This window comes from Zootoca vivipara, chromosome 14 (assembly GCF_965207765.1).
Source record: "Zootoca vivipara chromosome 14, rZooViv2.hap1.1, whole genome shotgun sequence".
Lineage (NCBI taxonomy): Eukaryota > Metazoa > Chordata > Lepidosauria > Squamata > Lacertidae > Zootoca > Zootoca vivipara.
Window position 1 is genome coordinate 17,297,222 of NC_142597.1, and position 12,377 is coordinate 17,309,598.

The 12,377-nt window shown below is 49.6% G+C and overlaps 1 protein-coding gene across 1 annotated transcript; it reads left to right on the forward strand.

Moving 5' to 3' along the window:
• The first annotated feature begins 489 nt into the window (after positions 1 to 489).
• Positions 490 to 10,332, forward strand: ZPR1 (ZPR1 zinc finger). The gene is made up of 14 exons (XM_035139838.3): positions 490 to 708; positions 1,480 to 1,641; positions 2,959 to 3,049; positions 4,095 to 4,165; positions 4,932 to 5,018; positions 5,162 to 5,284; positions 5,450 to 5,503; positions 5,715 to 5,781; positions 6,072 to 6,142; positions 6,225 to 6,314; positions 6,401 to 6,511; positions 7,038 to 7,124; positions 9,017 to 9,082; positions 10,046 to 10,332. The coding sequence occupies exons 1-14, from the start codon at positions 571 to 573 to the stop codon at positions 10,178 to 10,180; spliced, it is 1,353 nt and encodes a 450-aa protein (XP_034995729.2). The 5' UTR covers positions 490 to 570; the 3' UTR covers positions 10,181 to 10,332.
• The last annotated feature ends 2,045 nt before the right edge of the window (positions 10,333 to 12,377 follow it).

The following is a 12,377-nucleotide window of genomic DNA, read 5'->3' on the forward strand; positions in this document are numbered from 1 at the left end:
AGGATGCCTGCAAGCAGCTCCTCCCCAGCTAGTGGTATCCAGAGGTAGACTGCCCCTGGATCTGGAGGTTCTATCGAGTCCTCTCATGTCCCAACGGCTTGCAGCCTTGCCAGGCTCACCTCGGCAAAGGCTCGACTTGTCTCCCCAGCCGGCCAGGCGGTTCCTGGTGGTGCCTTTGCCACCGGACTGGGAGGGGAACGCCTCCTTTTGAGGTCTAACCGCCAGCGGGAGGATCTAGCAGCCTGGCTTTCCAGTACAGCAGCCATGCAGGCAGAAATTCCACCCTGGGGTTTCTCCCCCGTTGAACTTCTGCCTGCCCGCTGGCCCTCTTATTGAGTCGAGCCGAGGCCTAGGGAAAGCCCGCGAGGCCCGCGTGAGAGTACCACGCACTGATTCGGTCACACGACGCCTGTGACGTCACCCGAAGCCGATGCCCTCTTTCCGCGCCCACTTAGGCCGCGGGATCTGGCGGTGTGCGTGAGAATGCGCATGCGTTGAGTGGAAGTTCCGGGTTGCCGGAAGCGTGCCTGGGTCGCTGCTGCTGCTGTTGCTGCTGCTGCTAAGGGAAGCATGTCGGCTATCGGGACCCTGGAGCCTGTCCGGGGCGGCGGGGAAGCGGCCCCGGCGATGTTCCGTCCGCTTAGCGCCGATGACGTGGAGCAGCTGCCGGACGAGATCGAGTCCCTCTGCATGGACTGTCACTCCAACGTGAGCCTCCCCAAGATGCTAGTCCTCACTCTGCTGGTCCCTTCTCTCTCCCCGCCCCTGGCTGTGGGGCCTCACCGTCCTCCGGGGGTGGTGGGACACTTCCTTCCCCCCGGGCAGCTTCTTAAGAGGGGGACGAGAGGGTTCTCGCGGGGGCTTGCTAGGACGCAGGTTTTTCTTCTTAATGGCAGTAGCCTCTGCCAAGATGGAGACCCCGCTCCGCCGCTTCCATCGCTTCCTTCCCTATTTCTCCTCTCCTAGGACCTGCCCCTGGAGAGAAACCCCTTCCTTGTGCTGGGCGACCCCTCTCAGGCCTTGCTCTCTTGGTTTCTCTCTCCCCCCCCCTGCCCCCAATCAGCTGCCCTCTGGGCAGGGACGTCTCTCCCTCCCAGAAAAACCCACCCATGGTGCCATAAAGTTTCTAAACATCATTATTAAATTTCGGTTGGGGAGGGGGGATAGGTGACTGTTCTTCGTTCTGTTTGGAGTAAGCCCATTGGACATAGCACCCCTAAGTTAGTCATGCCCATTGACTTCAGCGGGTCTCCTCCGAATTCGACTATCATATACAACCCTCATTCAGCATTGGGGTTATAGGAGCAGGTAGCTTTTGTTTGGGATAAGGCATGTCTGTTACAGAGCTTTGGTGCAGAGGGGGAAGTTGTGGTGTCTTTATATAAAGGGGAAAGGTGCAAAGTGTGACTGTGCAGCAGCCCAGATGTTTGGGATGCTGAGCCCTTGCAGTTTGGCTTTATTCTTCATTTCCTTACCTAGGGGGTGACTCGGTTGTTGCTGACAAGGATTCCCTTCTTCAAAGAGATCATTGTCAGTTCCTTCGCCTGCAATAAATGTGGCTCGACCAACTCAGAGATCCAGTCGGCAGGCCGGATCCAGGATCAAGGTGTATGCTATGTGCTGACTGTGCGTAGCAAGCAGGTGAGTGGGTTTGTCTGCTTCCCATTCCCCTGTGGTAGCTTAAGGACCTTGGATTTTGCTTTAGAAGCAAATTTGGCAAGTTTGAAGATTGGTTTTGGCACCATCCCTGCCCGTTTGGATCCACTGCGTCACAGAACTGATTCGCTGTAAAGCTGATCTGGCTTGAGAAACCACAATTGGCAGAGAAGTAAGCTTTCAATCAATTAAGCGTGCTTTCTTACAATACAAGGGCAGCATAGTGTGTGCCTGCAAGTGGGCTGGGCTGGCTGCTGATGTCACATTGCAGAAATCACGGACTAAAGAAATCCAGATTTGAGGTCGCTCTGTGTGATCTTATGTTATATAAAGATTTAATAGCCACCTTCCCAAGACCCAAGGCAGTGTAGAAGCCATAACCCAGATTACATATAGAAAACCACTCAATCAGTGCCAGAAACTTACTGTGCCTTTTACACCCCTCCTCTAGTGCAGAGTTCAAAAACGCCTGTGACCCCCAGGTTGCATAAAAACATAACATAGGCATCTAGCAGGGTTTGGGAACCGGATCCAGCCAGCAGCCAGATCCTTACACATCCCCCCCCCAACTCCCCATGGGCCAACTTTGACAGGTGCATGGGGCAACCCACCTGTCAGTCACCAGATGTCATCATGTCAGGTGACCTGTTTTCCTTTGCCCACACAGTTTTCAGTCAAACCATGCGGGCAAAGTAAATGGGTGTGTGTGCTCTGGATCGGAACTTGGGTCCAGCTTGTCCTTTAGAATTAACTGGTAACTGGACAGGGGGCAACCTTTGAATGTGTGACATCCATGGCAGTGTTTCATACAAACATGTAGGGCCAGGGGTTGGTCTCTTTCCTGTAACACCGAATGTTCTTTGAAAGTGGAATCCTGAAACTGGAAGGGAAAACAGCTGCCTTGCTCTTTGGAAGAGATACTTTGGTGACATCTGTTTGCAAATAGCTGAAAGGCATTTGGGTTTTCGTGCCATTTGCTGTGGGGTAACTTAACAGCCACCTGTCTCCGTTGCACATTTAAAGGTTGGCTTTGGTCACCCTTTTATCTCTGGTTACCAGGGATAAATGGTAACATGGGTACAAGCTTCTAGGAAGAGGCAGAAGGAATGGGGTGGGCTGGAGGTGACTCAAAAGGCCTCTTTCCCCACCCCTGCTCTGGGTTTGGGTTAGTTGGGGAGGTGTTATCACTCAGCTTGTGTTCCCCTTTAGTTCATGTGTGCTTTGGGCTTGTCCTTGTCCTCACCCAACCAGGTGGGCTGCCGGGTTTCTAGACTGGTATAACCTGTAAATCATTCTCCCCAGGATATGAATAGGGAAGTGGTGAAGACTGACTGTGCCACAGCTAGAGTCCCCGAGCTAGACTTTGAAATCCCTGCATTTTCTCAGAAGGGAGGTGGGTATATGGTCGTTTCACTATGTCTTGGGGCAGCTGGTCTTTGGGGTGCAAGGAGCTACTAGCACATTCCTGACGACCTGTTCCGGAGGAGGAGCTGCTGTTTGAGGGTGTGAAAAGGAACATTTTCCAGATCTCCACTAGATAACTTCCTGCTTTCTGAGAGTCTGCTTTCATGTTTCTCCTGATCTGAGTAACATGAGAATTAACTGTTGGGCTGCTGGATCAGGCCAGAGACCCATGTCATTTAACATCCTGTTCTCAGAGCAGCCAAACTGATGCCTCTGGGAAGCCCATAAGCAGGACTTGAGTGCAACTGCAACTGGCATGCAGAGGCTTACTGCCTCCGACAGCAGAGAGAGAACGTAGCCACTGCGGCAGGTAGCCACGGAGAGCCTTCTCCTCCGTTAATTTGCCTACCCCTCTTCTAAAGCCATCCAAGTTGGTGGCTGACGCTGCTGACTGCTTTCCAAAGTAGTGGTGCTCCTTGGTTAAATCATGGGGATGCCAGCTCACCCTGTGTTCTGTGCACTCGCAGTGGTTGCCAGTGTGCGAGTTCCACCTGCTATTATTTTCTAAGGGCGGCTGGGGTGGGGTGGGGAGGGCAGTGGAATTGATGGGGGTACAAGGCAGAGAAGGAATTGTGTTGCCAGGCTGCCTTTTGAAAAGCAAAAGTTGGGGCCACCCTTCCCTGTTCTACCCAGTCTTTGGCTCACTGTAGAGCAGGCATCCCCAAACTTCGGCCCTCCAGGTGTTTTGGACTACAGTTCCCATCATCCCTGACCACTGGTCCTGTTAGCTAGGGATCATGGGAGTTGTAGGCCAAAACATCTGGAGGGCCGCAGTTTGGGGGTGCCTGCTGTAGAGGATCTGGTTGCTGGCAGGATGGACTGATATCAGTCCATGAGAGCCAGCAAAAGAGCCAACCTCATTATTTCTAGAAATAACAGTCACTTTTGCGTGCCAGTGTGGAAGAATATAACTGGTGGGATGTGGACTGCTGGGTAGTGATGTGTCTGCCCTTTCTCTATCCATCTCTCACTAGCTCTTACCACCATTGAAGGGTTAATTGAGAGAGCCATAGAAGGATTGAAGCAGGACCAGCCATTCCGCAGGGTAAGTTGCTTGCAAAGGCTCCGCAGGCGGGAGGACTTTCTTGCTTGTATGGGCTGACCTGTCATTTAATGGAGCTTTTGGGTCATCTGTCTGGGGGAAAGATGCATGTGTTGGAGACATCAGCTGCTGAATGATTTCTTGCTTATTGAACAAGATACCTGGCATTGGCAGTTGCTATGGCAGTGCTCACTGCATGGCCAGAATATTAAATGAATTTTGGGCTTCTTTAGGTTTAGAAGTCACCCTTCGGGAAGCAGAACTTGAGAAATGCCTAGAAGCACTGAACTCCCTTTATTTGGTTTGGACAGCTCTTTCGCACTCCTGTGAGCTAGTAAATCTGGTCCCAAATATTTCTAGCAGTATTGTTAAAGGCCCCAGAAGTTCCGAATATGGGTGGCTAACACCTTACCTGCCCCCCCTTTGGTAAACAAAAACTCACTTGTTAAATATGTCTGGCAATAACATGCAGCAAGTGATGCTGGACAAATAGCAGAGAGCTTGGTCCTAAAGCAGAGGATATAAGGCAGCTTTCTCTGTGCTTGTTTGTTTAAAATCCTTTGCTGTAAAGCAGGGAAGGGGAACGTTTGGTTCTCCGGCTGTTGCTCTCATCCTCCCTGATCATTGGCCCTGCTTGAGTGCAAGGGGTGAGGGGAGTTGTGGCCTGTGGTGTTGGATTTTAAGTGTGATGTTGGACTCCCAAGTTCTTCTTCCAAGCTGTCCTGGGTAATAGAGGCTAAAAGCAACTGCTTCTGCTTTCTGGACTCAGGAAACCCACCCAGACGTTGCAGAGAAGATTGAGGAATTCATCTGTAAACTGAAGCGCTTGAAAGATGTGGATTCAACCTTCACTTTTGTAAGTACCACCAGGACAGGGCTGCCTTTAGGGGGGTGGGGAGCTCTGGCCTATACAGTACTGGCATGCACCCAACTGTTCCCTGCAGAAGCAAACAGAGGCTATTAATGGCTCTTCCCTTCCACTTCCCTTCTCTCTGCCAGATCCTAGATGACCCCTCTGGCAACAGCTTTGTGGAAAACCCTCATGCCCCACAGAGGGACGAAGCCCTGGTGGTGACCCACTACAGGAGAACTGCTCAGCAGGCTGCTCTTCTTGGAATTGAGGTAGCACGAGTTGGAGCGTGTCTGGGCTCAGTGGATTCATGAAGGCTCCGCAACTTAGTGTTTAGGCAATGGCGTTCTAGTTCATGTGGCACTTGACCTTTGAGCCGTGCTGCAGGTCCTAAGAGTGTGCAACAGACAAATTCCAACATCTCTGTTCTTTCTTAGGCTGAGGAATCCAAGGAGGACTTGGCTGACTCTGTGGACGACCTAAAGAATGAAGTGAGTACCTTGAGGTTTTGGCAGAGTCTTCTGCGCCCTCTGGAGGGTTCCTGTTCCCAGCAGGGGTCATCCTACAGAAAAGGACTTAGAATCATAGGATTGTAGAGTTGGAAAGGACCACAAGGGTCATCTCGTCCAACCCCTTGCAATGCAGGAATCTGAGATCCAGAGTCTCATGCTCTACTGACTGTGCCCCTCTCCTGTATTCCAGGTGCTGCAGTTTGGCACCAACTGTCCCGAATGTAATGCTCCAGCCAGTACAAACATGAAGCTGGTGCGTATCCTTTTGAGTCTGTGAACGAGGAACATGTCACATTCCAGTCTGGTCATGTGGGGCCAATAAAGTGCGTGCGTGCAGATGCATTGCTCTTGGCCAAAGAGCGCAGTTCAACCAAACATACCTTATTCCTTTTTTTAGTGGTGGAGGAACTGTGTCAAGGGTGGTTTGGAGTGCTGTTCTAGGGCTGGGAGATCTGACAAAGCAAAGAAGTGGGTCTTGCATATGTATCAGTAAAACAGGTATGTGAGTTTAGCTGTTTGCTGGTTTCCTTGACTTCTCCTTCTCCAGAGATTCCTCATTTCAAAGAAGTCATTATCATGGCTATGAACTGTGATGCTTGTGGCCACAGAACAAACGAGGTGAGAGGCTTTTGGTCTGGCAGGGTTGATGTTTCCTTGGATGAACTCTGTCCGGGTTTACAGTTTTCCTACTTGTCCACAGGTTAAATCTGGAGGAGCCATAGAGCCTTTGGGGACCAAGATAACCCTTCATGTGACTGACCCATCAGACATGACAAGGGACATCCTCAAGGTGTGGTGCTGTTTTCTTCGTCATTGCCCATTTCTTGCAAATTTCTGCCTCCAGAAACTAAGTGAAATGTCCTCCTCCTTCCGCAGTCCGAAACCTGCAGAGTGGAGATTCCAGAGCTTGAATTTGAGCTAGGAATGGGAGCCCTGGGTGGGAAATTCACAACTCTGGAAGGATTGCTAAAGGATATCCAGACCCTGGTGAGTTTTGTAATAAAATAAATGCATATCCTACCTTGGAAGGTAAAGCCCTCACAAAGCGACTTGCACTTAATGAAAAAACATATTGGAAAGAAGCTGTTAAATTAAGAGCTGGGGGGGTGGGGAGAGACACCTTTAAACCTGTAGGAATGCAAAACAAATTAGAGTTGACTTGTTGGCTGCAATTCAGCTGGAGAAATGTCCTTCCTCTAGACCAGGCATAGGCAACCTTGGCTCTCCATATGTTTTGGAAATACAACTCCCATAATCCCTGACCACTGGCCCTGTTAGCTAGGGATCATGGGAGTCGTAGTTCCAAAACATCTGGAGAGCCAAGGTTGCCTATGCCTGCTCTAGACAGATGTGGGTCTTGCCAGCAGGTGTTGGTCTCTGGAGGGACAGGAGACAGGATTCATGTGACAGACTGGGAAGATTGAATCTGCTGGATGTGAGCAGAGTCACTGACTGGCTTAGGGAGGGGGATATGCTTTTGAACAGGGACTAAATTCTGACTCATCTCTTACAGGTGGCAAAGAACCCATTCACTCTGGGGGACAGCTCAACATCAGACAGAGCAGAAAAACTCTGTGCCTTTGGCAGGAAGCTGCAACAGGTTTGGTGTCTCTTTATGCCTTTAACTCAGCATTCTCTGGTATTCTGTTTTTCTGTACATTTTTTTTTACTGTAGTTCGTAAATTTTAATTTTACTGGATTTTATGGTGTTATTGATATATGCCTACTGATTTTTAGTAAATGGGATGCGGGCGGCGCTGTAGTCTAAATCACTGAGCCTCTCGGGCTTGCCAATCAGAAGGTCGGCGGTTCAAATCCCTGTGACGGGGTGAGCTCCTGTTGCTCAGTCCCAGCTCCTGCCAACCTAGCAGTTCAAAAGCACGCCAGTGCAAGTAGATACCTAGGTACCACTCTGGTTTCCGTCAGTGTCCTGTGCACCAGAAGCGGTTTAGTCATGCTGGCCACAAGACCCGGAAAGCCGTCTGTGGACAAACATGACTCCTGCAGCCTAAAAGTGAGATGAGCGCCGCAACCCCATAGTCGCCTTTGACTGAACTTAACCGTCCAGGGGACCTTTACCTTTTTTACCTACTGGTTTTTAGTTATGTTTCATATTTGTGAGCTGTTTACTGTGTGAGTTATATTCTTTAGTTTCATTGGATGTCCAGAAGTTCTGTCATTATGAGAGAAGGAATTTTTTCCTCTGTCTACTTTCAACATGCCATGAGTAATTTTATACATTTCTTTAATGTCTCCTCTTATTCACCTTAAATTCTGTAACCTTTCTCTATAGGGGAGTTTCTCCACCTCTTTTTGATGATTTTGGTTGCCTGTGTTTTTTTTTTTTACTCTTTTCCTACTCTACAATACAGTGGTACCTCTGGTTACAAACTTAATTCCTTCCGGAGGTCCGTTCTTAACCTGAAACTGTTCTTAACCTGAAGCACCACTTTAGCTAATGGGGCCTCCTGCTGCTGCTGCACTGCCAGTGTGCGATTTCTGTTCTCATCCTGGGGCAAAGTTCTTAACCCGAGGTACTACTTCCGGGTTAGCAGAGTCTGTAACCTGAAGTGTTTGTAACCCAAGGTGTTTGTAACCCAAGGTACCACTGTACTTGTATCTTGCTTCTCGAATGCCTTGGTACTCGTACGTTTTGGCTCCCGAACACCGAAAACCCGGAAGTGTTCCGTTTTGCGAATGTTTTTCGGAAGCCGAACGTCCGAAGCTCCTGCAGCCAATTGGAAGTCGTGCCTTGGTTTTTGAATGGTTTCAGGAGTTGAATGGACTTCCAGAACCGATTACATTCGAGAACCAAGGTACGACTATATATTTTTTTGAGGTGGAGAACTCTGCACAGTATTCCAAAAGTGGTCACACCATAAATTTGTATAATGGCAGTTTTATTTTCCTTTCCTTTCCTAGTGATTCCTAGCATGGAATTTGCCCCTTTCACAGCTACTGCATACTGGGTTGACACCTTCATTGAGCTACCCACTATAATCTCTGAGGTCTCTCTCTGAGACTGCTAATATCGAGTGGTAAAAGGTAAAGGTAAAGGGACCCCTGACCATTAGGTCCAGTCGTGACCGACTCTGGGTAGCGCTCTCATCTCGCATTATTGGCCGAGGGAGCGCGTATAGCTTCCAGGTCATGTGGCCAGCATGACAAAGTCGCTTCTGGCAAACCAGAGCAGCACATGGAAACGCCGTTTACCTTCCCGCTATAGCGGTTCCTATTTATCTACTTGCATTTTGATGTGCTTCCGAACTGCTAGGTTGGCAGGAGCTGGGACCGAGCAACGGGAGCTCACCCCGTCACAGGGATTCGAACTGCCAACCTTCTGATCAAGTGGTATATAAGCTAAATAAATGATGAGAAGGGCATTTGGGCTCTTTGGCTTGATGCTCGTCCTGTACTTGGGCTAATTTTCTGGCTGGGTCAAGAGGCTGTGAAGCCTTCTCTGATGGGCATCCCTTTTCTGTTTCTCTCCAGGTAGTTGATGGACAGTTGAGGATACATTTTGTCCTGGATGACCCTGCAGGGAACAGTTACCTCCAGGTACAGTGAACTTGGGACGGAAGAAACAAGGGACTGTTTAGCAGATCGTTCTGTAGCAAGTGCTGGCCATGTTGGTTCCTGAGAACAGGAAAGTTCTGAGAATGGCCCATTTAAAAAAAGACAGGCTGTGGTGTATGCATGTGTCTGGCTATTGAGTTTCAAAGTGCTTGGGGAGAAAGAGCGCAAAATGATGGTGATGATGAGACACCTAAGATATTGACACTGCTGAGAACAGGCTAAGATGGCACCACCCAGGTGCTATGTGACCCAGCTCAGCACCCGGGACAGCAAGGGAAGAAAGGGCAGAGTCATTTGACAGAGCTGGAGACCTCCGGACAGTGGAGGATGGGAATGCTGGAGGAGCGGAGGTTACAACAGGGGTGTTTACAGGGCCACAGAGGAGTCTGTACCTTCCTTATCCATGTCAGGAACAGGACAGAAAATGGCTTGAGCCAAGTTGCAATCTTCTTGGCTTTAGTGTTCCGGATTTTGAGGATGAGTGGGGTGTTTTGAGATTGGGAAAAACCTCGGATATCCAGGTGCCTTCAGACATAATGCCGGAGAATCCAAGCATGCTTGTGCTCAGGCCCAGCTTTGCATGCATTGAAAAGAATTCAAGAGAGAGAGAGAGAAGTGTATATAAGTCAGAGATGGGACACCTGGTGTTCTCCAGATGAATGTTGGACTCAATTCTCAACATCCCAGACCACCTCCTGTGCTGGCTGATAGCTCTCATCCACATGCATGTTCCATGTAACTGATCTCAATATACACCTGCTCTAGATTTGGCCCTTGCGCAAGCCACGTGACCCCTTTCCTAAAATGAGCTAAACAGGGAGCAGGCCATGGTGCCCTTCTACACCCCGGACTCCCCAAAGCTGGTGATTCATTCCTTGTGGGCTGTGCAGGGTGGGTTTCGGTGTCGTATCCCCGTATAACACAACCGCCTCTTGCTGCTCGCAGAACGTTTACGCTCCTGAGGAAGACCCGGAGATGCAAGTGGAGCACTACGAGCGGCGGTTTGAGCAGAACGAAGAGCTGGGCCTCAACGACATGAAAACAGAGGGCTACGAAGCAGACGGCTCTTCCCAGCGGTAGCAGCGCCACACACAGGCCAGGACAGCGTTGTGCAGAGAAAGATGAACAGTTGCGCCTGCCTGGCGAAGGAAGGGTCGTCTTGTGACTCTCTGGATTGAATTTGACCCATGGAAAGCTGCTAGCAGGGCTTCTCATAAAAAGCAAAAGCATTGCTTCTCGTTTGAGGCTCATTCTGTTATGGCACAGGTCATCCTCTGCTTGATTTACTCCCCCAACTGGCCCATCGAAGTTAGATGCCCAGGTATATCATTGCCCAGGATCTTCAGCACTTGGTTCTGTATTGAGTGCTGCCTCCTGCATGAGTAGTGTCTTGCATTTTCACTAAGGGAGGCAACATAGTCAGTCTTCTCTTCTCCCCTGTTCCCTTACGGGTGTTTGGTTTTTTTTGCATTTTCCCCCCTCCAGAGCAATAAAAGTGAGGTGTGTGAAAAGACAACTCCTGCTCGCCCTCTGCTAAAGTCACTCTCCTCTTGGGAGAGAAATGAGGGATATTCAAGTCCTGAAGAACAGTAGGGATGTAATCGACCTTGGCTCCCTCTTAAACTAAAAGCTGGTACCCAACCTTGAAAGTATCATTTTCTTCACACAAGCAGCGCTGATTATCTCTGCTTCGCAAGGGTAGGGGCTTTTAAGTATAGTCTGCTTTCCTCTTCATGTGTTAGCTAAGGCTGGGCAATTTTGTCTAAAAACTTGTCAAGGCTGAGATCTGTCCGTTGCACACTTGTAATGGGGTTTGTATAAGGTAGTCCTCTCCATCTTGGCATAAATTGGCCTTTGCCAGGCTGAAGCTCTCCAGCTGTTTTGGATGATCATCCTGGTGGGTGGAAAGGGCAGCTGATGGGAGTGACTGCTCAAAACATCTTGAGGGTACCAGGTGGACAAAGGCTCCTGCAAATTACGGGGCTTCTGAAGATCTGTGTCTGTGATCATATTTTCTACCTGACGAAAGGTGTACATGGAAATGTTCTTGGCTCTCTGGCCTGTGCTGCAGTGGGTAGAGAATACCAAACAGGAATGTGTTGCTGGATCAGACATACAGTACATATCCTGCTGTCCTGTCCCCCCCCCCAGTGCCTCTGGGAAACCCACAGTCAGGAGGAGGTGAGGGCAGCAGCAGGCAATCACTCATATTGCTCTGTTCCTGGGATGTGGAAGCCTCCCAGCCTGGCAATAGTATAGCTGGCCTGTAGGGTGCCAACTTCAATAAAATATTGGAGGGCCAGGTAAGCTCTGCCCCGCATTACAAGACGTGTCACACACACATCATTTGAGTGGCAACGCCCATCAGCTTTGGGGCCCCCTGGTTCCCTCAAATATAGGAGTTGGCTCCAATGCATCCCTATGAGGGATCCTAAGATAGGCGGTTGGTCTGCACCTGCCTCTTCTCTCTCCACTCCTCTTTTTGACTGTGTTACTACGGCAATCTCTTGGGACTATCCCAAAGCAGTGGATTAAAATAGAAGGGAGATTCCAACTAAACATTAGGAAGAACTTTCAGGCGCTAAGAGCTGTTTGATAGCGCAACAGACTCCCTCGGAAGGTGGCACACTTTTTTATTGGAGGTTTCTAAGCAGAAGCTGGGTGGCCATCTGTCAGGAATGCTTCAGCTGTGATTCCTGCTTGCAGGGGGTCAGTCTAAATGACCCCTGGGGTCTTCCAACTTTGCAGTTCTGTCATTCTGTTCCCCACCCCACTCGCTTGGCTGTGAAACTCACCTTGGGCCAGTTCCTGTATCCTCCACCTAGCCCACCTCAGGGTTGTAGTGGGGAGGAAGAGAACCAGGCGATTCACATTTAAAAATAAAATTATTTATTTGGTTCTTCAAATTACAGTCTTACAACCACATATCCAACATACAACATAAAGACAAGATTCCATAGAATCTCCTGGACTTCCCTCCTCCTCTTCATGTGTCCTATCATTAGTCATTTTCTCCTGCATTTTTTATAATAATCCATTTTTTTTCATTATATCTAAAATTCACCATTAAACTACAAGTGTTATCAAGCGAGTCACCTTGAACACCCTGAAGGAAAAGTTGCGGATAGGCTTGCAATAATAAACAAGGGTCGCTGCTCTGCCCCCTCCCCCCGCCCCCTTGCCTGGCCGCCAGGTAGGCGCGGGATTATTGCTTCCCATCCCTCGCGCAGAGATGCTGCCGCTAGAGGGCGCCCCAGACTCCAACGCTCTTCCCGGC

What these genes read in the sequence shown, in the direction of transcription:
- ZPR1 (XM_035139838.3), top strand. Translation starts at nt 571, where the DNA reads ATGTCGGCTATCGGGACCCTGGAGCCTGTCCGGGGCGGCGGGGAAGCG. An exon ending in TGGACGACCTAAAGAATGAA is followed by an intron (nt 5,504 to 5,714) that starts GTGAGTACCTTG and finishes CCTGTATTCCAG; the next exon opens with GTGCTGCAGTTTGGCACCAA. An exon ending in TTGGCAGGAAGCTGCAACAG is followed by an intron (nt 7,125 to 9,016) that starts GTTTGGTGTCTC and finishes GTTTCTCTCCAG; the next exon opens with GTAGTTGATGGACAGTTGAG.